At 46.4% G+C, this 22,143-nt stretch overlaps 1 protein-coding gene across 1 annotated transcript in view; it reads right to left on the bottom strand.

The window, feature by feature from the left end:
- The window catches only part of GALNT10 (polypeptide N-acetylgalactosaminyltransferase 10), a 128,857-nt gene extending 107,671 nt beyond the window's left edge, over positions 1–21,186 (bottom strand). The window contains exon 1 of the mRNA XM_005300030.4: positions 20,911–21,186. Coding sequence (XP_005300087.1) covers positions 20,911–21,075 — 165 coding nt within the window. The 5' untranslated portion in view covers positions 21,076–21,186. The remainder of the gene's footprint in view (positions 1–20,910) is intronic.
- Positions 21,187–22,143: the final 957 nt, after the last annotated feature.

The raw sequence follows: 22,143 nt of genomic DNA, 5'->3' as shown, positions 1-22,143 counted from the left end.
CCTGCTGAAGAGCCTTATGTGAATTAAAGCAGATATCCAACAGTATTCAGTAGAGAAAGCAGGCTGGGGAAAGTCCATTGTTCACCACCACTGGGATATTACTGCAACAATGGTTCTCTAACTATAGTCCATAGCAAAAATTCAGAACAGTTGGCTGGTCCCCTCTCCATGTTCCATCTCTCTACGTTTCTAGCTGCTAAATTGCATGAAAGGACAATAAAACATTTACATCCTCTCCTAGTTAATCTCTTCCACATAAGCAATTGTCAGAGGTGTTGCACATATGTTCTGCAATTGCCCATGGAAAGAGGAGAGATGGTCCACACAATGAATGGAAGGGAAGGTGTCCACAAAAATCTGCTAAGTCGTGATCCACTCTATAAAAGAATATGAAAACTACTATATTATAATACCACTATGCTAAAGTGCCAACATAGTTAGCACTTGGAGGCGAATCTTTAGCTCAACAAAGCCCAAATAGCTAGGCTGGACTCTGGGTAGATGTGTCAGTGCTATGATGGACAAAAGGATATCCTTTTCCCATGACAGAGCTTCCCCATGGAAGCTACTTCAATACCATGGCTGTCTTCCATGCCTCTATACAGCCCACTTGAGTCAGCAGTAGTAGTTCTGCCCATAAAAAACTAGCCAGCCCCACCTTACCCCAAACCCTTGGACAGTAGAACTACACTGATTATATTGCATATTTATTTTATATATTAATATTGGCCACAAAACTACAGTATCTGAGTGCATGGACTACCTCTGTAGCGGAAAGCTGAAGGCTGAATTTGTCCCTTTATGAGTGGATCTAAAAATGAAGAACAGTTTACTGATTAGACATATTAGTGCCTTAGCATGACATTTAACCAATATACTTTATTTCATGTAAACATGAACAAGAAAGGTTTGATTTTGCTAGACCAGGGAATGGTACAAACCTTCCCTAGAATGATTCACTTTTGACCTACCCAATATGGTTACTTGCACACAGGGCTCCAACATTTTTGCTGCTCCAAACGGCCCCCCCCCAAAAAAAGGCACGATCGGCGGCACTTCGGCGGCAGCTCTAACGCCGCTGCTTCATTCTTCGGCGGCAATTCGGTGGCAGGTCCTTCCCTCCGAGAGGAACTGAGGGACCCGCTGCTGAAGAGCCGTATGTGCCACCCCTTTCTGTTGGCCACCCCAAGCACCCGCTTGCTGCGCTGATGCCTGGAGCCGCTTTGTGCTCTTCCACAGCCAACCCATCACCTCCCAGGGAAAGGCAGCGCTGGTGAAACAGAAGCTGATGGCAAAGAACCAAGAACTTGTGGTGCTGCAGAAGTCTGATCCCAGCGATGGCGCAGCTCTACAGAGAGAGGATTTAGCTAAGCCTCTGTCTTTTGACTTTAACTCCTGCTGCAAGCTAAGCCACTTCCCTCCAAAGTTCAGTGTTCTAGGAATACAAGCCAGCATTTGTGACTACTGTTCCAGCTGCAATAACTCTTTCTGGAAAGCTGTTTTAGAGATTTTATTTTGCTGAAGGGTATTGTTTAAGTGTTGCCACCATTTTGGCTGCCGATCAGAGTAATCTCTTGCATGCTGACTACAGGTTGTCTCGGTTGTTCTGCAGACTAATGGGAAGAAAACTTGTAAGTTTTTTAATACAAAGCTCACAAGAATGTGTCAAGATAGATGCATAACTCTAAGCAACAAGATCTTATTGAAACCCTTGTCCTCCACCTTTCCCCACTTTGTTTTTCTTGTACTGTCTTGGTGGGATATGTTTAAATTTTAAGTTCTTTGGAGCAGAGACCTTCTTCTGTAAGGAGTTTAGCACAATCTAGTTATGAAGCAGATATATTAAAAGTCAGTGCAGACTCCATGTATCAACTTGTAAACTTAAAATGCTGGGATATATTTTATTATGTTTAAGAGCACCCTATTGCCCAGCAGTTTTCAGGGGTGCTTTCCTACATTAGCCATAGGATACTTGAGAAGAGGCTGCTTAAAAAATAAAAGTTTAAGCTTTAGAAACTCTTTATCTAACCATCTGAAAAAAAGATATGCCCCCGCCCCGCCATGCAATTCCCGTCCTTTTTAACTAACTACCTAAAGCACAGGATTCATTACACAGTGTACATATCCAACGAACACAGCAATGCATTATACATTGTTCTCATTTAGAAAGCTGAATCAATCCTAAGTGAATAAAAATTCAGCAGCACTGAGCAGGTGTGAAAAACTCACATTGAACCATTCACGATAAGCTTGTGATGAAATTACATTTACAGATAAGACAGGTTAGAACTGAGAAGCAAAATTTTCATTAGTCTACTGACATAATGAGATTGCTGGAGTCTACGCACACATTTATCCTAACAATGCATCAAGTAAGTTAGCTAATGAGCAAAAACACACAAATACCTTAGCTTCATTTAATTATCACTGAAAGAGAGGGGAAGGGATGAATCAGTGCTTTATTGCTACTTTTCCGATCATAGCCTTTATCTTTCTTTTAATGTCTAGGACTAGCAACCTTTGGAGAGACCACTTTACTGGTAATTCTGTTGAAAAATAGATCATCAGCAGGGAAAACCAGAACTCCACATGAACAGTTAGTAATGAACCTAACTTTAATAAGTTCAATAATATTTGATAGCAGCCATGCTATTATTGTTAAGATGTGACATACAAATTAGGAAAGTGGATATTCCTTTTACTACTATTGTTGGTCTAAACAGGCAAAGAATTACAAGGAAACGTTAAGAGGTCAGTTCCCTTTACAACTCTGACAGGCTAAGGAGGAATCTAGATGCAGGAATCTCATTTAAGAACTGAGAGGATTTAAGCAAAAAGGAATCACAAAGCCTTAAGAGATGCTCTCTGCATATTAGATGTTTGAGAATTCCTAAGATCTTTAAGCACTGGGTTTAGTTACAAGTGAAAACCCAAATGTCCCTTTTCACGAAGCTGGCAGAGTATGTGACAACATATGTAGTCAGATTACTGTACTACCGGGAAAGTTGCTTTTTTGGTACAGGTGTCTGCAAGCAATTTGGCTCTTCAGCCCCTTGCTACAGAAAGAGGTCTAAACTGATGTAATATTTCTAACTGGAGTTACTTTGTGAGAGAAATGTTTTCCATTTGAATACTGTACATTTTTCTCTTACAGATTTCCCCACAATTCCCATGAAGTAGTTATTCCTCCCACCAAACCCCAGAAAATGTATGTCTACATTCCTAAATACTGAGTTACTTGTAAGTGATCATGTTATTGGCCAGAATGGAAAGGACTCCAGCCACATGATGTACAATAAACAGCTATGAAAAATCTTCAAAAGCTGCTAAGTGGGAAAGATCTGTACAGAAAAGTTCGTAGGTAGACAAGTCACAATGATAATGAGTACAAGACAGAAGTCATGACTAATGAATTCATAACTTGAATTTAGCTAGGAATAAATTAGTTGCTTGCTATTGCAGTAGAGGAGGTAATTATGCCCATTTTAGCATCCACAGTAGAAAGACTAAAGCAGAAATCCCTTATTCCAATGCTGCAAGCAGATGAGGGTTTTTTTTTAAAAAAAGCTTTTGAAAAACATTAGTTTATCTGGACCTTGGGCTATTCCAACCCCAAGTTTCTTTCCTTTAACTTACGCTATACATTAAAACTACTTTTGCCATTAAACAAGTTTCAAAGAAGCAGCAATACAAAAATAACATTTTAAACACAATATGGGGCCTGTTATGATTTATCAGAGAAATACCCTGTTTTGAGCCATTCAGTATTTGAGAGATGTACAGGCAACAGGAAGTAGTACAGTATGTTAGTGAACTAGTCTTTCACCTTTGATGGCAAGAATTTAAGTTATCCTTCAATCCCCATTTGCACATATCAGAAGAAACACTAGCTAGACATATTTCACCATAATTGGCAGCTTCTGGTCAAGAGAAATCCAAAGCAGGGATAAGCAAGGGTGTTACTTGAGAAGAATTAAGAGGAGGGGATGGTGTGGTGGAGAAGAGAGAATTTTTCATGGCACCAGATTGCACTATACTTCCATCAAATCTGTAGTACTGAGTCTCTCCTTTTCCAAGGCTTTAAATGTACTGCAATGTAAACAGAAGAGGAAAGAAAGGTATAAACAGCACGAGCATAAGTCATGACTAATGCAAAGGGTAAAAAACAAGGTCAGTAGAAAAGGGGGTTTTATAAAAAGGGAAATATATACAATATGCAGAGAAATCTACAGGAAAACAAAGGGGATGTTGTGTCTCAGCAAGTTAAACCTGAAATGACTTGCAAGGGACATACCATTTCAAAAGACAGAAGCTTAAATATATTTTTACATTATTCCTTTCATATTTTAAAGCCAATTCCAAAGCCACTACATTCCTTGTTCTGTATTTTGCCCATTCAGCTTTTCCACACAGAGCCACGTTTCTCCTATTTTATCCTGCAGTGCTGGTCCCACTAATCACGACCATATGTTCCAGCATGGAGCATTTCCTTTGGTATGCTTTAAAAAGAAGTGGTGTCACAAAGTAATAAGCATTGGCAAATATGGCCCGTCAATTTTCATTTCAACAACTATAAAAACAGCAGAAGTGTGCTGGGCCCATAACTCAAAAGTTGATGGATCGTAATCATCCTCTGCTATCACCTAGCCCCCTTCTTTGGGCTTGATGACTGATTGAGGTCCCCTTCCAGTCCTACACTTGTATGACTTCACTGCATTAGGCAAGATAATACATAATACAACTGGCTCTGTGGAGATGGATCTATCTTGGGAAAGCGGTGGACATGATCTATCTTGACGTTAGCAAAGCTTTTGATATGGTCTCCCACAGTATTCTTGCCAGCAAGTTAAAAAAGTATGGATAGGATAAATGGACTGTAAGGTGGATAGAAAAGCTGGCTAGATTGTCGGGCTCAACAAGTAGTGATCAATGGCTCGATTTCTAGTTGGCAGCTGGTAACAGGCGGAGTGCCACAGGGGTCGGTTTTGTTCAACATTTTTATTAATGATCTGGATGATGGGATGGATTGCACCCTCAGCAAGTTCGCAGATGACACTCAGCTGGGGGTGGGGGGGAGAAGTAGATATGCTGAAAGGTAGGGATAGGGTCCACAGTGACCTAGACAAATTGGAGAATTGGGCCAAAAGAAATCTGATGAGGTTCAACAAGGACAAGTGCAGAGTCCTGCACTTAGGATGGAAGAATCCCATACACCGCTACAGGTTGGGGACCGACTGGCTAAGTGGCAGTTCTGCAGAAAAACATGCCCAAACAGTGAGCACAATGACTGTTCCAAGCTCCCTCTTTGCTGCAACGTATCTGTCATAACAGGAACAAAAAGCAATGGAAAGGTGATTTCTGTCACTCAAGTCGTCAGATCTGCTCCCAGTTACTGTGTTCAAAATTAGCTATGCTGAGTAAATACATTAGGTACCATTTTTACAGAGTTATTATTCAGAGTAAGACCCACTACTGGCACAAGTAACCCAATACAACCTGCTATGCATTGAGTCCCCTGTATGATCTTCATAGATCTTACAAAAGCTTTGGACCTCGTAAGCAGAAAGAACCTTGTTCTATTGCTACAGAGAATTTGCTACCCCTCACTTCTCCTCTATTTGATTTGACCATTTCATAATGGCATGAAGGCTACAGCTCAGTATGATGATTAATATGATAGCTCTGAAATCCAAAAGGCTTCAAACAGCAATGTGTTTTAGCACCAACACTCTTCAGTATATGTTTCTCTTTGCTGATTTGTCATGCTCTCTCATCTAGCACCCCAGGTATACATCTCCATACAAGAGCAGCTGGAAAATTCTTCAACTATGCAGATCTAAGAGAAAAAAGCAAGGTTAAAACACCTGTTGATAAAAGAGCTTCTTTTCACCAACAGTGCTCTTCACACATAGTGAGGAGGCACTCCAGAAACTTTTCAACAGGTTTGCATTAGGTTGTGATGAATTTGGACTAGCCATCAATCTAAAGACAACATGGATTATGATACAAGATGTGTTTACTGCACCAGAAGTTTTAATAGCCAGCACAACACTAGAAGTTGTGCACAAGTTCTGCTATTTAGCATCAACTGTATCAGATGAGCTCGTCATCTAGAGATAGGTGAATTCTTGCACTGGAAAGGCAGCCACCATATTTGATCGACTGATCAAGCATACATGGGATAACAGAAAACTGACACTGAACACCAAAATAAGGAGTTTAGCAGACATGCACCCTGAGCACATTGTGCAGGGTGGCAAGACCTGGCCCCCCTACAGCAGGCATGAGAGAACACTAAACAGCTTCCACACTCACTGTCTGCGTTGTCTTTTAAATATCGAGTGGGAAACCAAACTTCCTGACACCGAAGCATTTGAGAAAGCAAAATTGCCAAACCTAATCACTATTCTTAAACACAGATTTGTTGGCGGTCAGATGTACTGGATAGATGCATTCCAAAGTCCCTCCTGTATGCTGAACTTGTGGATGCTGGTCCGACATAGGCTCAGGTTCAAGGACATTTGCAAAAAGGCTTTGAAAACTTTCAACGCTGACACTGCAAGTTAAGAAGAGGCATCTAGCAACAGGCTACACACTGGAGGGCTGTGCTGCACCAGGAAGTCACCGAAGTTGAAAAGAGGTGGTTGAGAGAGAGAAAAGCGAAGAGAGCTAAGAGGAAAACACAGAAGGCCTCATGCACCACTAGTTTCATCTTCTGGCCCTGGGCCTTATGTCTGCACCAGATGTGGCAAGACTGCTGCTCAAGAATTGGACTTTTTAGCCACTCACGACTCTGCAGCATGAACTGCTTTGGTGCTTACATAATCATCTTTTGAGATGGACAGTTCCAATCCATTCACAGGAGAGTATCAATTTAAGTGCCATTACTATGCCCAATTATGTTATTGTTATTTACTCTGTGTAAATGAGGTCATTGCCTTCATTTCTCATGAAACATTACAAGAGGTGATTAGGTGGAGGAGCAATAAATAAATAAATAAATAAATAAAGTCAATGATTAGGAGAACAAGAGATTTAAAAAAAATGTTGCAGAAATGCCTCAAATAAGCACATCAAAATTTTGTCAGTTTACAAAAGACATTATTTAGAAGAAATCTAAGTCTGACAAACCTGAGTAGTTCTCTCACACACATCCACAGAGACCTTATTACATCATCACTAAAATGTTTATTACTCTATGAAGAAATTAATTGCTAAGATATATGAAAACTGGTAGGTTAAGGTTGATTTGCAATACAATTTCTTTTGCATCCTCTTCATTATAAACTAGGGGAAACACTTTGAACTCTGTAGTTCTATTTGATTTCTACTTTCACATGTCATTCTCATTAAGTTCCTACCACTTTCATCAAAGGCTACAGTAGCTAATTGAATACCTGCAGATTCTGCTGGGTGGTAATTAAATACCATAGAAGCTAGTGGATGAGGCGTCTGCTTCTCATTCCAGAGAAAGTTCTGAACCTCGAAAGTTACACCAAGTAAAGTTTATTAACTGGTTTCAGAGTAGCAGCCGTGTTAGTCTGTATCCGCAAAAAGAACAGGAGTACTTGTGGCACCTTAGAGACTAACAAATTGTATTAGAGCATAAGCTTTCGTGGACTACAGCCCACTTCTTCGGATGCATATAGAATGGAACATATATTGAGGAGATATATATACACACATACAGAGAGCATAAACAGGTGGGAGTTGTCTTACCAACTCTGAGAGGCCAATTAATTAAGAGAAAAAAAAACTTTTGAAGTGATAATCAAGATAGCCCAGTACAGACAGTTTGATAAGAAGTGTGAGCATACTTACAAGGGGAGATAGATTCAATGTTTGTAATGGCTCAGCCATTCCCAGTCCTTATTCAAACCGGAGTTGATTGTGTCTAGTTTGCATATCAATTCCAGCTCAGCAGTCTCTCGTTGGAGTCTGTTTTTGAAGTTTTTTTTATTAACTGGTTTGCTATGGAAGAATTCCATCCATTTTTTGAGAAAAACGATCCAGAAGAAATTTCACAATCAAATTAGGTAACACCCAAATAAATATGTACTATTAAGATTTTACATGCACAGATGTTATGGAAACCACCAACTCTGCTCCCCTTGCACATAAGATTGTATTCTAATTATGTTTCCTTCCAGTAACAGTGTTGTGATTTAAGACCATCAGAATGCACTACATAGAACTACTAGCGGCTTTTCTGTTACTCCACATGCACGCTGCCAGTTTCAAAGGATGTGTAGGGGTAAAACCCTACAGATGAGTTTTAATACTCTCAGTGTCAAATAAAGAGGAGCAATAGCTGGGAATGACTTGGAGTGCTTAAGGACAGCATGAAGCAGTGCAGCCCACGTGCTGAGCCACTTATATTCAAGCATGGTGCTGTAATAAAAACAAGGTTTTTAGGAAAGCATTAGCAATTCATTTGGAAGAGTCAAAATAAGAACCAGTAGGGATAATTTCCAACTTCTCCCAGGCCTTGTCTACAAGTTTTCCACCAATCATGCAGCTACATCAAAGGGAGCAGTAGCTTAAATACAAGTATAGAGAGGGCCTAGCTCTTTCACATGTTGTTAAAGAATATTTGAGTCCTGACTACATTAGCATCTATGCCACCTTGGTGCAGCTGCCCCGTTACTGAAAAACAAGAACAAAATATTTTTGGTGTAGATGCACGCCTACAAATGGGAGCTCAGCATTAAGGAATGGGGTGATGGGAAAGTACCAAATTAGCTCCACGGCTGTTTTTCATAGATATGTTGGTATCTAGCCAAATTGTTTTTACTATCTTTGCTTTAATTTAAGAAATATATTGAATCAGACAGAACCCTATGCAGCACATAATTCAACTTCTAGTGACATGTCAGGCACAGTGTTATTGGGTAACATCTCTGGCTAAGATCTGACTTTTCAGAAAGGACTTGAAGGCTACCCGTCTACTCCACCTCTAAAAGTTATAGAGGAATGTAGTGAGGTGGTGTGGCTCCCCGCCGCCCCGGAGGGGGAAGAGAGTATCCGGAGGCCGGAGTGGGTGGAGCTAGGGAGCTCTGAGCCTGCCCCTCAGAGCGTCAGGCGGCGACCCGGAAGTATAAAAGCTCGCCCTCACAGCTCAGTCAGGCCCCAGCGGCCGGAGAGACCAGACGTCTCCAGCCTAGTTCATGACTGGGAAGACCCCGCAGCCCAAGGCGGCCGCCAGGACTGGCCGGGGCTGCCCTGCGCCCGCTATCCAGAGGAGCTGCCGGGCCTGCCCTGCGCCCGCTATCCGGAGGAGCCGCCGGGCCTGCCGATCAATCCCTGCCCTGATGAACCCATGGTCCTGGATCCCCCCAGAGGCCGACACCAGGACCCAGGTAGGCCCCGAGGGGGAGTGTGGAAGTAGCCCGGGGGCAGCCGACCCCAGTCTGGCTGCAGCACTGCCAGAGCCTATGTCAGTGTGTTGCGGCCAGGATCCCCACTGACAGCAGTGGGTCTTCTGCCGCTGCTAGGGCCCCGGGCTGGGATGCAGTGGAGTGGGAGGGCCTGCGTCCCCCCTGCCACCCACGGGTTGGGTGGCAATCTCCCCCTCTCCCAGGCCTTTTGAGGCTTTGGGCCTTGTACTATTGTTGCTCAGCCCTGACTGAGGGCCTGAGCTCTTGACGTAGCATTATTGCCCGCCCTGAGTGGGCTCGGCTTACAGTGTTCTTCTGGTTTTAGCAAGAGCTGCCGAGTGAGACCGGACGAATTTCCCAAGCTCACTGGTGTGTAGTGAGCCGGTGTGGCTCCCCGCCGCCCCGGCGAGGGTCGAGCCCCGGCAAACTCTCGTACAGGAAGATTATACACAAACAAGACAGGAATAGAGAACACTTGTGCGTAGCCATTCAAACAGGATCTACTCATACATGAAATGTCCAAAGTTTCTTTTGCTTGCAAAGGTTGAGTCATGACATTTGTACAAGTGTCCTGATAACATCCACTGCGGCTGGTTATACTATCACTGTGACAATCATATTTAACTGTCAGGGAAGGGGAAGGTGTCACGGAGTATTGGGGAACTCAGGGCCCTGCACCCCCGGCTTCCTACGATTCACCATGACTCTCAGCCAGCCAGTAAAGCAGAAGGTTTATTTGGATGACAGGAATACAGTCCAAGACAGGTCTTGCAGGCACAGACAACAGGGCCCCCCTCAGTTAGGTCCAGCTTGGGGTCCCAGGGCATGCCAGCCCACCCCCTTGGGGGGTCAGAGCCATCTCTGCCTCCCAGCCATCTCTCCAGCCTCCTTCCAGCCTGCTTCCCGCACTCTCCTTCAGCGACCCCTCCCACAGCCTTTGTTCAGTTTCCCGGGCCCCGGAGTCATCTGACCTCCAACCCCCTCCTGGGTTCTCATGTTACAAGCTCAGGTATGTTCCCTTGGGCCGGCTCCCATCCCCCGATGCAGACCATCCTAGTCACACTCCCCTGTCAGCATTCACAGACCACCGTGAGAACAGGCCCAGTTCGTCACATCTCTCCCCCCTTCGAGACCGAACTGAGCGGGGTCACTTTAGCCAGTGACCTGGGGAAGTTCGAACCTACCCCCGTTCCCATGGATGCCCCCGCATCCCTCCAGTTCCTTGGTGGGAGTTACACCAGGCCCCTTCCGTTCCACGCGCCCCCTTAGGTCGGGGGTGCTTGATGGCACTCGCAGTTCGCAGGTGGGAAGGTTTATGCGGCCTGTGCCCTTTTCCCACCCCCATACCTCTGGGGTTCCAACTGGGCTGTGGTCTTCTCCCAGCGCTCCAGTCTGGAGGTCTGTGCTTTGGGCTCTCTTGGTTCAGAGCCGCCCTTTTTACCTTGGCCACCCTCTGGAAAGGATCCTCTATGCTGGGCAAGGGTCCTAAAGCTGTTTTCCCCTTGTCCCAGGCCTTCCTCCCCCTCTGACAGGGGTCACAGGATCGGCAGTACTGTCGGACAGTAACAAAGACCCCAGGCCAGTAAAAGCTCCGTAGCAGCCTCTGCTGGGTACGCCAGGTTCCCTGGTGCCCTGAGAGGGGAATGTCATGGGCCCGGCACAGCAGCTGGCGGCGATACTTCTGGGGTACCACCAGCTGCCTCCTGATCCCCCCTGACTCCATTTTCCCTGGGGGAGCCCATTCTCGGTACAGGAACCCCTTCTCCCACAGGAACCTTTTCCGGCCACCTCGTTCCATGGTCTGTACCGCATTGAGGTCGGCCAGGTCCCTTATCTTCCGCAAGGAGGGGTCTCTCTGTAACTCGGCCTGGAACTCAGCAGCTGGGACAGGGATGGCCACCTGCTCTTTATCGCCCGCTGGGTCCGAAGCTGCAGCCTCCCTGAGCCGCGTCCCTGGGCGTTCCCTCCCCACCAGGTTAGGGTCCTGCGCCTCAGGCAAGGCACCCCCCCCAAGGCCAGGGCGCAGGGCCCCTCGCCGGCTCTGACTGCGGGTCACAACCAGTGCCTTTTGGGGGTTGCTTGGCCAGTTCTCCAGGTCCCCCCCCATCAATACCTCAGTGGGCAAATACGGGTGTACCCCCACATCCTTGGGGCCCTCCTTGGCCCCCCACTTCAGGTGTACCCTTGCCACGGGCACTTTGACTGGTGTTCCGCCCACCCCCGTCAGGGTCAGGTAGGAGTTGGGTACCACCTGATCTGGGGCCACCACCTCGGGCCGGGCCAGCGTCACCTCTGCGCCCGTATCCCAGTATCCATTGACCTTCCTCCCATCCACCTCCAGGGGAACAAGGTACTCTCTCCGGAGGGACAGCCCCGCGCCCACCGTATAAACCAAAAACCCTGAGTCTGGGGCATCCAGCCCCCTAGAGGAGCTGGCCTGGGGCCCTTCTCTCTCTTGAGCAGTTGATAAGCTGCCAGCCCCTCTTGCGTGAGAAGCCTGCCCCTCGTCCGTCTGGGCCTCTACCAAGTTAACCCTATGCGGGTTCGGTCTGCTCAGTCTGTCCTTGAGCTTGGGGCACTGGGCCCGAACGTGGCCTCTTCGGCCGCAGTAATAGCAGCTCATGTCCTGTGGGTCCCCTCGAGCCGGTCGGTTGTCCCTGACGCTGGGCATTCCCCGTGGGAGGGGATTCCCCATATTCCCTCTTTGGGAGGTCCCAGGGTGACTCTCTCTCTGCATCACGGCGGGCCTGTTCCTTTGGGGCTCCTCCCTGCCACCCCCTGACCGGCTCTTTACAAACTCATCAGCCAGCTGCCCGGCGTGTCGCGGGTTCTCTGGCTTTCTGTCCACCAACCACAGCCTCAGGTCGGATGGGCACCGCTCATACAGTTGCTCCAGTACCAGCAGTTTAATCAGGTCCTCCTTCGTCTGGGCCCCACCAGCCCACTTGCTGGCGTATCTTTCCATGCGGACGGCTAGTTGCAGATATGAGATCTCAGGGGTTTTATCTTGACTCCGGAACCTTCCCCGGTACATCTCAGGAGTCAGCCCAAACTCACGTAGCAGGGCCTTTTTGAATAGTTCGTAGTCCCCTTTCTCTGCCTCTCCCAGTTGGCGGTACAATGCCACGGATTTGGGGTCCAGTAAGGGGGTAAGGACCCGGAGTCTGTCCGCGGGATCAACCCGGTGCAGCTCGCAGGCCGTCTCAAAGGCCTCCAGGAAGTCATCCATGTCCTCCCCCTCCTTGTATGGGGCCATGATGCACTTATCAAAGCTCCGTGCAGTCCTGGGTCCCCCCTCACTCACCGCAGCCGGGGGTTCGCTGCCCCTCAGTCTCGCCAGTTCCAGTTCATGCTGACGCTGTCTCTCATTCTCCTGTCTCTGTCTCTCTTCATGCTGTCTCTGTCTCTCATTCTCCTCCCGTTCACGCTGATGCTGTCTCTCTTCACGCTGTCTCTGTTGTTCACGATCCTCCAGCTCCCTCAGTTTTAGCTCTTTCTCCCATTCCAGCCAATTCCGCTCCCCGGATGCCGAACGTCGCCGGGAGGCTCCTCTGCTGGCCGGCGAGCTTCGCCGGGGGGACCCCCTGCTGGCCGGGGGGATCACGGCGCCTTCGGTATTTGCTGGGCTCCTCCCCACCCTTCCCCTAGGCATAGGAAGGAGGGGTCTCGGGAAGCCCTCAGCAGCCGGCTGACCACTCCCAGCTGGGACAGACACTGGTGCCTGCGCTGCATTTGCCAGGCTGCTTCCCTGAGACACAGGGATCAGTTCATTCGCGCGATCTTCCGCCTCCAGCTGGGCGATGAGCTGTTCTTTGGTGAGCCTCCCAATGCGCAGCCGCCTCTGCTTGCACAGCTCCACCAGGTCGCTCTTAAGCCGCTTGGCATACATCTTCCTGCTGGCCACTCACCGGCCTGTGTGCTCACAGCTCCCCACAGTTTGCAGGGGGCCCCCTAGTGTGCCAGCCCTTCTCGAGGTCACCACCTCTCTGCCAGGGTCGAGCTGCAGACTCCTCCGCCCCTGGGACCACTCGCTGTGATCCCACGGGGGACCCTGTTACTGCAAAAGTCCTTCTCGCTGGTCACACACTCCCAGGGGTAATAACCGTCTCTCTCCCACTCTTCAGCAGGCCTGGTCCCCGTCAATCCCCCTTCGTTTTACTGCTCCCCAGTCACTTACTGCAGGAAGCGCCGTCCACGGGGTGCAGTAGATCCCGCCGCTGCCACCAGTTGTCACGGAGTATTGGGGAACTCAGGGCCCTGCACCCCCGGCTTCCTACGATTCACCATGACTCTCAGCCAGCCAGTAAAGCAGAAGGTTTATTTGGATGACAGGAATACAGTCCAAGACAGGTCTTGCAGGCACAGACAACAGGGCCCCCCTCAGTTAGGTCCAGCTTGGGGTCCCAGGGCATGCCAGCCCACCCCCTTGGGGGGTCAGAGCCATCTCTGCCTCCCAGCCATCTCTCCAGCCTCCTTCCAGCCTGCTTCCCGCACTCTCCTTCAGCGACCCCTCCCACAGCCTTTGTTCAGTTTCCCGGGCCCCGGAGTCATCTGACCTCCAACCCCCTCCTGGGTTCTCATGTTACAAGCTCAGGTATGTTCCCTTGGGCCGGCTCCCATCCCCCGATGCAGACCATCCTAGTCACACTCCCCTGTCAGCATTCACAGACCACCGTGAGAACAGGCCCAGTTCGTCACAGAAGGTAATAAAGAATTTGTAGTTACAAGTCTCGAAGGACACATTTGGGGTCAACTTCATTATATTCTATGCAGATTCAGTAGATACAACATTTAAGAATTGCCATTGATGGTAAGCTGCCACCAATTGCTCATTCACCCAAAAGTGTTGATAAACTATCTAGGAAGTGAATTTGTAACTAAGTTTGGTTGTACATAAATCTTGACAGTCAACATATGATCCATATTCATAGCGAAACAGAAAAACAGACAACTACATGATACGGTGTTCAGTGACGTGATGTAAAAAGCAGATGTTTCAAGCCAGAACATTTTTACAAACTGTCTTCATAATAATAAAAAAAGTCTTCCATCAGTGAAGAGAAGAAAGCCCTTGCAGTTTTTTTTTTTAAGCAGCACACTGAGTCAATTTAAAGCGACTAACGACTGAGCCAGAATCTTTAAAAGGGAAGGGACCTCAAAGAGCAAACAGAAGGAAGAGTAATCATTTTAAGCTCACGCAACATAAGGTGCCTGGAATACAACCCACCTGTTCTCTTATCTCTACATGGCTGTCTCAGCTAAGAGGAGTCATCTGGCACGCCAAAACTAGAAAGAAGAAATCCCAGAAAGTGCAATTTTCCACTCCCTTGTCTCAGCCAAAAATTCTATTTTGGTTCTATGCTTTAGCTCCGTTCGATGTTCCAAACCCCCCGGTAGCTTCATCAGTAACAACAACTATGGAAAGTTAGCCTTGTAGCTACAACCTAAAGCTCATTTTATTAAGCATCATAAGGCATCTGTGCTGCTTAAAAAGTCCAGTCCCAGAACAATCTCCCTGTTGCACAATCATACTGAAATAAGGGATCTTTGCTGATTACCATACTGAAAATAAGAGTCATTCTCAGAACAGGTTTGCTTAGTTGTAGCACTTGGACTTCAGTCCCCATGAGCATGATATAAAAATACTTGGCTACAAAAGTGAAACTTTTCAGATCCTGCTTTATCAGGTACTGGGCTAGCCAAAGGTACAGTAGACAGTGATGGAATCTCAACAAGGTTTAGGACACCTCCCAGTAGTTGGGGCGGGTGCTGGATTCTGTCAAGGCACTGCTCCAGACCCTGCTCAAAGGTCTTTCATATCAGGCTTTGGTTAGTAGATATCTGATCAATTTGAAGTTAACTTTCCCATTGCTGACAGCTGATGGGAAACGGATCTTCTCTCCTCTAGTCCCCCCGGCTGTTAGGGAGCAGGATGTCAGTTGTCAGCTATTCCCTCCCATCACCCAGCTACTGTTGCTTAGGTCCTCCTCCCCTGTGAATAGCTCCACTGCAACTGCTCATAGCCTTCCCCAGCAGCAGCATGAAACTGACAATTCTTGACAGTTTCACAGCTGCTCAGGATTTGGAATAGTAGGGTCACTAATTTTACTTCGTGGTTTCTTGACAGAGACATCAGCAACAACAGGAGCACCATAGTTTGGCTACAGACACAGGAAGACAGCACATCACTTCATTTTCAGTTCAGAATTGGAAGGTCCTCTTTGCAACCATAGGAAACTTTTTAAAGTCAAACCTTACATTTTGCTAAAATGTATAGCTTAGTCCCCCAAACTCACCAGGTAAAGCTTTTTACAGAACGATTTTTCAGTTATAAATACGTTTTCAATAAACTTATTTATGAAATGAGTCAAACTATCAGAAGGTGGATGGGCTTTGCTTTACTCTTTTGTACTAACAGTGGAGGGCAACAAGCTGAATAATCGATGTGATTTATATAGTTCCATTACATATACAAGTGAATTTAGAGAGTAAATATTAGTGCTACAACCAGCTAAAGGGTTGCTCTGTAAAGCACCCACATAATTTGATAACAAAATAGTAGCTACTTCATAATAACACTGTTATTGTTTAGCAAATTCTGAGTAATACATAAAAAGCAAGTTTTTGTCCCCTGAAAATTTCCCCGAAGATTACTTACACTCTATAGAAATTACAGGGAAAAAGAGACGGCGTTTTAAAAACCCTATACTCCCTTATGATACACTCTGCAGACAGGAGAGAGCTGGTGACTGTTACCAAAGAGGGATAATAATGAACTACAATTTAAACCATTAGAAGACTGGTTCTAGGCAAGTATTTACCTAACATGAATCAGCAGCCCACAAATCCATGTGGATAATAGTCAGCACTCACAGTACACTGGTGTTGCATGCAACAGAAGTATTTCAGCTATCCTAACATTCTTCAAACACCACCAGCAGAATCTTCATTCCACAACAGTGAAGGAGAAACCCATTGTAGACTGCCAGATTTTAAGTTCTGGCAAGTATGTCAAGTTTTTTAGAAGCAACGAGACAACATCTAACAAATATACAGAAGAACCTCAATAACCTGCACTAGCAGGAGGACCACCAATGGGAGTGGTAATGTCTGCAAACTAGAAAGTGATGGGGAAAGACTTCAAGGCATTATTGAGAAGATAGGAAGCTGGTACATCAAGAAATTCACACTCGCCCTGTTTCCAGCACAGCAGTGAAATCTCATTTCTCTGTGCTAGAATAAAAACTAAATCCAAGAGACCATTTTAAATGTGGATTTGCGGGGTTCAGCTATACTTTGTTTTTAGCAGGTGTAGGTTGCCTTATTTTCCTATTTGCATCCCTATTTTTCTAATCTAAGAGACAGTTATGACAGAGCTCATGGCTGGGAAATCTTTTAGTTTGCAGCACACACTGTTTGACCTACCATACATTTGCTTATGCGAGAAAAAAAGATGACTGCATGGTAAGATTTACAAACTATTACCTGAGCATCCTGAGATTTGCATACCAGTTCAGTTATAAAATTTGAGGTTAGAATGTAAAACCTACTGAACTAGTATGTTGGTTGTCAACAGAAGGGATAGCACACCTGTAGGTTATACAGTCCCCACTAGATGTTCCTATGTTAAAAGCCCCCATTAGCACAGTTACATATAACGAGTAATAGAGAAGCAATAGACTTCTTAGTTTATAGTTTCTGATTAGCAGTTATACCAATATAATATGGTATAAAGATGCTTCTGAACAGGTAGTTAGTTGTAAAGTATAACTCATTACATTAGTATCTCCAACATCTGCAAAGCCAGTGACTTTTTGTGGCCCTGTCCTCTTACATTAAGAGCGCCAAAACAAATCCAATGGAAAAAATAATGAATGCCAGCAGAACTAATCTGTTTTATTACATCAATATTCTTTTCAGCCAGCATCATGTTTCACCTGAGCATGCAAATATGTAAGTGATTAGCTGTCTACTCATTTATGTGGAAACAATTTAGCATAATCTTTCCTAGAATATATTTACATGGTTCCAAAATACTTAATTTTCTGATACATTTATCAGCCACTACAAAAATTAAACAGGGTAAAATCCCTTGTATTGATTTATTGCCATGCTAAAGGTAACAGGCAACACAAGGAAGACAATCAGACAGATTCCCTAGTACAGTCTAGAATTTAAGTCACTGATACTGCATCTTTGTGTTCCCGGAACTGCTTTTTATATTTTAATCCAACTGTTACTTTGAATGTTTGTTCGGTGCAGTTATTCTGAAGAAAAAGAAAAAAAAAATCAAGTGACAGCAGTAAACATTATATCCTACCTAAAAGGGAATAAGACAGGCAGGTTTTATTGAACAGCTCAATTTAATGTAACATTAAAGGCATTTCATATTCCACTAAGTCTTTTTATAAGATGGGACTATATGAAAAGCCAAAATTAAAGATAAAAACAGGCAAATATTTTTCCCTGTTCTGCCTACAGCTTTTTGAGGAGCTTTCTGAGGAGTACAAAGTTACAAGTTTTGCTTTTAACACATCAGTTCTCTGATCTGGCTCCATCACAGACAACAGTATTGGAGAATGCCATATAGATTATCTGATTTACAAACTGGAAGCTGATAAATAAAGAAGACAAAACCATTAATACTTATCAGCACTGAGAAGGAGAGGCCAAAAGAGAAATGTGACGAGGCACCCTTGTGTCCAATAAAACTTCTTAATTAGTTAGAGGCTAACTCTATGACAATAACAAAACATTGTTTTTTGCCTTCATTTCATTGCGGCTGAAGTTATTTGTGCCAACATAACCAAATTTCTCCTCCAGGATAATTTCTTTCAGTGATAACAGGAGCTATTATCTTATAGCCTGATCCTGCAAAGTTTACACATGCGCATAATTTTACTCATTCTTGCTGTAAAAAACCCTATAATTCTGTGATTTGATTTAAACAACTGCAGAGATTATTTATGTAAACGGTTATTTTGCACTGTAAGGCGATTAAGCAGCCTTTTACTCAATATGTTTAGTATCTTTCCTTTTATTTTCCTATATTAAAAATAGGATTTTAGATTAGTTATATTTTTAGTGTCTGGAACAAACCCAGTATGAATTATTAAGATTGTGAGCTCCTTAAGACCGGGATAATACCTTTTTTTTCTATTAAAGCAACAAGCACATTGTGGGTGCTACTGGAAGTGAATCAGTAGTAATATTTCAATAGCAACCAAGATATCCTAGGGACTTCCCCCCCCACACACAGTAGGATATAGTTTCTGACCTGTTTAGCTTAGAGTCAAAACTAAAGACAGGTCAAAATTTGGTGACTTTTTGCCATGCATCTAATAGGTGTTAAAATATTAACATTAATAAGATACAGAATATGAACTCCACTGTTCAATAAGGATAACATGAGATTCTTACATATGGAAAATTCATAGATATCGGGGGGGGGGTGGAGTGGGAGGGGAGTAGTGGCAGACCACCTCAAAGGAGCTTCACAGGCTCACTGCTAATCCAAGATTAAGGCAATTCTACAATGATGATTCTGAAAGATCAAAATAAAAAAGGAACTTAGGATAATTCTCACCATATTTTCAGCCTTTAAAAACTTAGCTAGAAAATTATTTTATGTTCCAATCAGAAATTATATACTTTGTTTTGGATAAAAGCCAGCTTCCTTTTCCTCCCACACATTCGCCAACAAGCCACATGATTTTACATCTCTCCCCTCTTGACAGAATAGCAAATTACATGAAGTCATAGACCAATGACCAGTTTGACCTGATTTTTATCATCAAAGAGCTCTCCAAAGAATCACTGCATGCAACTGAAGTGCGGGTATAAGGCAGCAGCAGCAGGAACTCCAAGCATTTAATATTCACTATGCAAATTTCTTAAAAAACTCTGCAGATTTCAGAAGTCACAAGACATACATGCATCATGGTATGTTTTATATAAGCTGACATGGAGAGGTCCCCTTCATTATCAGCTAAGAATACCACAAGGACAGGACTATAACCATGCCTGTATCGATATATTGTATTGTAAAGGCATCTACCAAGTACCTGAATCTGAAAAATTATTTCTTTTTGGGAGGGAACAGCAAATCTCCAGTTTGAGCCTTCCTCAGAGAGCTCTCTCTCTTCCTCACTAAGGAGCAGCTAGGATTCCAAGTTTCTACACCTTCGTGGCACAGTTGCAATGGCAAGTCTCCAAGGAGGTAAAGCTTTAGACAACTAAGTGATTCTGAACAAAGGCAGCCTTGCAAAGGAGAAGCTCAACTGATTTGATATTTCATGCTCCTTAAGCCCCAGATCCTCTTAATGACACAAAAACAAACCAAGAATGGGACAAAGAAGGGAACTCAGACTATGACAATCAAGAAGTGATGGAGCTTCACTCAAGCAGGATAAAGCTACTTTGACACTGAAGGGTCAGGTACTCAAGACACCCCCCATTAAACAAAACGGCACAAAGAACAAAGGAGTACCTGCCCCCATCACTGCCACCTCCTTGGAAAGGTGAACGTGGCCCCTATCTCCCCCTCCTCCCCAAAGGACAAGGAGAACATTCAGATGGGCCTCCCCCCATCTCTAACCCTTCCAGAGATATGGGGATGGGGGCATCAGGCGGCCACTGCTAGCCTCCTTCATCCTCTCCCCATAAGAGACGTAGGAAAAGCAGGTAATATTTATTCCCCCCCCGCTGATCCCCACCTTTCTAGGAGAGATAGAGAGAGGGGGAAGGTGGGGCTAGAGACCCAACTACATTACCCTCACCCCAAAAGGGAGGGAGAAATGAGGGGCAGGGAGTAGGGAAGGATAGGGTAGCCTCATCATCCCCACCTCCCATAGGGAGAATCAGGGAAGAGGAGCATCCCTCTTCTGCCCCTTCCCAGATTCAGCCCAGGGACAGCCGCCTCCTCCATCCATACATCGTATACAGGGACCTGCCCCTATAGGGGGCATAGGAGGCCAGCTGCTCCCTTCTGCTCCCTATAGGAACAAGCTGCTCCCTTCTGCAGCCATTCCCCTCCCTCAAAGACCCCCCACGCCCTATAGGCAACTTTTCCTCCCAGCCCCTATGGCAGGAGCCGCTGCCCCCATGCTCCTATACATGACTAACCCCCATGGAGCCGCTGTCCCCCACGCCCCTATAGGCAACTCCCCCCCCAGGCACCTATGGAGGAAGCCCTTCCCCCCCACACTTCTATAGGCGACTCCTGCCCCACGGAGCCACTGCCCCCCCACGTCCCTATAGGCAACTTTCGCCCCCAGCCTTTATGGCAGGAGCCGCTGCCCCCACGCTCCTATACAAGACTAACCCCCATGGAGCCGCTGCCCCCCCACGTCCCTATAGGCGACTCTCCCCCAGGCACCTATGGAGGAAGCCTCCCCCCCACTTCTATAGGCGACTCCTCCCCCATGGAGCCACTGCCCCCCACGTCCCTATACACGACTTCCCCCATCGAACCCCTGCCCCACACTCTCCTATAGGCGACTCTCCCCCAGCCCCTATGGAAGGAGCCGCTCACCTGCGCCTCCCCTCCGGCTGCTGCCGCCGCGGCTCCGGCCGCCCCCGCGCCGCCCTCCAGCTGCCGCTCCCGGTAGAGGGACCAGAGCCCCACGTTGGGCAGGAAGACGAGGGCGGCCAGCGCCAGCCCCACCGCCTGCAGCAGCCGCTTCTGCTTCCGCCGCATCGGAGCCGCCGCCGAGCCCGACCCGCCGCCCAACTTTCCCCGCGCGCCAGCGCCGGAGAGCTCGGGCGAGCCGCAACTCCGGCACTTCCGCTCCGGGGGGCGGGCGCTACCACTCCCACCGCGGGGGGGGGCCGCTCACAGAGCGCCCCGCCCCCCCCCGCCGGCCACACCCACCGCACCGGGCTCCCCTGGCCCGGGCTCCAACGTCCGTCCCCTCCCCCGGCGTGTGTGAATGGTACCGCCCAGTCGTTCGGAGTCTCGCGCTGCAGCAAGAGTGAACTAGGGGCAAACATTGGGGGAGAAGGGGCAGGAGTTACTGGTGCGATCGGTCCCCCAGCAGGGGCTGAGCCAGCGGCAAAGGCGGAGGTTGCAAGGGCTGCAACGGAGCAAAGCGTTAGGAGTTTAGGAGGCGCATGATGCAAAGGGCTGGGGAGCAGCAGAGCAAAGGGCGAGAGGTGCCCGGGGTGCAGTAGTGCAAAGGGCGAGGGCTGCCAGGAGTGCAATCATTCAAAAGGCTCGGGTGCAACGGAGCACAGGATTAATGCAAAGAGTTAGAGGTTCAAGATGGGACCTAGTGCAAAAGGTTGGGGTGCAAGGGATCCAGGGGTTCAAAAGGTTGGGGGGTACAATGGTGATAAACCTGCAGTGGCGTAAAGGTCCAATAAAAGAGGCAATAGCCTGATCTTCAAACGTGCTGATCCCCCCAAGTCCAACTGAAGTTAGTGGGGGACATCGGTGTTCAATGCCTCCAAAGATCAGGTGCTAAATGGACAAAGGTGCAACAAAGCGGAGTTAGACATACAGTGTTGCAATGACCTACGTTTGCATTGCTGGAAAAGTGCAGACACATCAAGAGTTAAATGTACAACAGTGCAGTTAAATAGACAAAAAGGGAAGATGTGCAATGGAGCAAAGAGTTGGAGATGCTGTCTTTTCACCTTTAGCTCCTTGCACAATTACTGAATTAATTGTGCCTGTGGTGCAGATACTCATTTTGTTTGCCAACAGCAGTTTTTTTTTACATTCACTGTTTGCCTGTTAGAGTTTAACAGCTGAACATTCTTATTT

Source organism: Chrysemys picta, chromosome 8 (assembly GCF_011386835.1).
Source record: "Chrysemys picta bellii isolate R12L10 chromosome 8, ASM1138683v2, whole genome shotgun sequence".
Taxonomy (NCBI): domain Eukaryota; kingdom Metazoa; phylum Chordata; order Testudines; family Emydidae; genus Chrysemys; species Chrysemys picta.
Note: the sequence above shows the minus strand (reverse complement) of the source record. Positions and strands in the feature narration are given on the sequence as shown.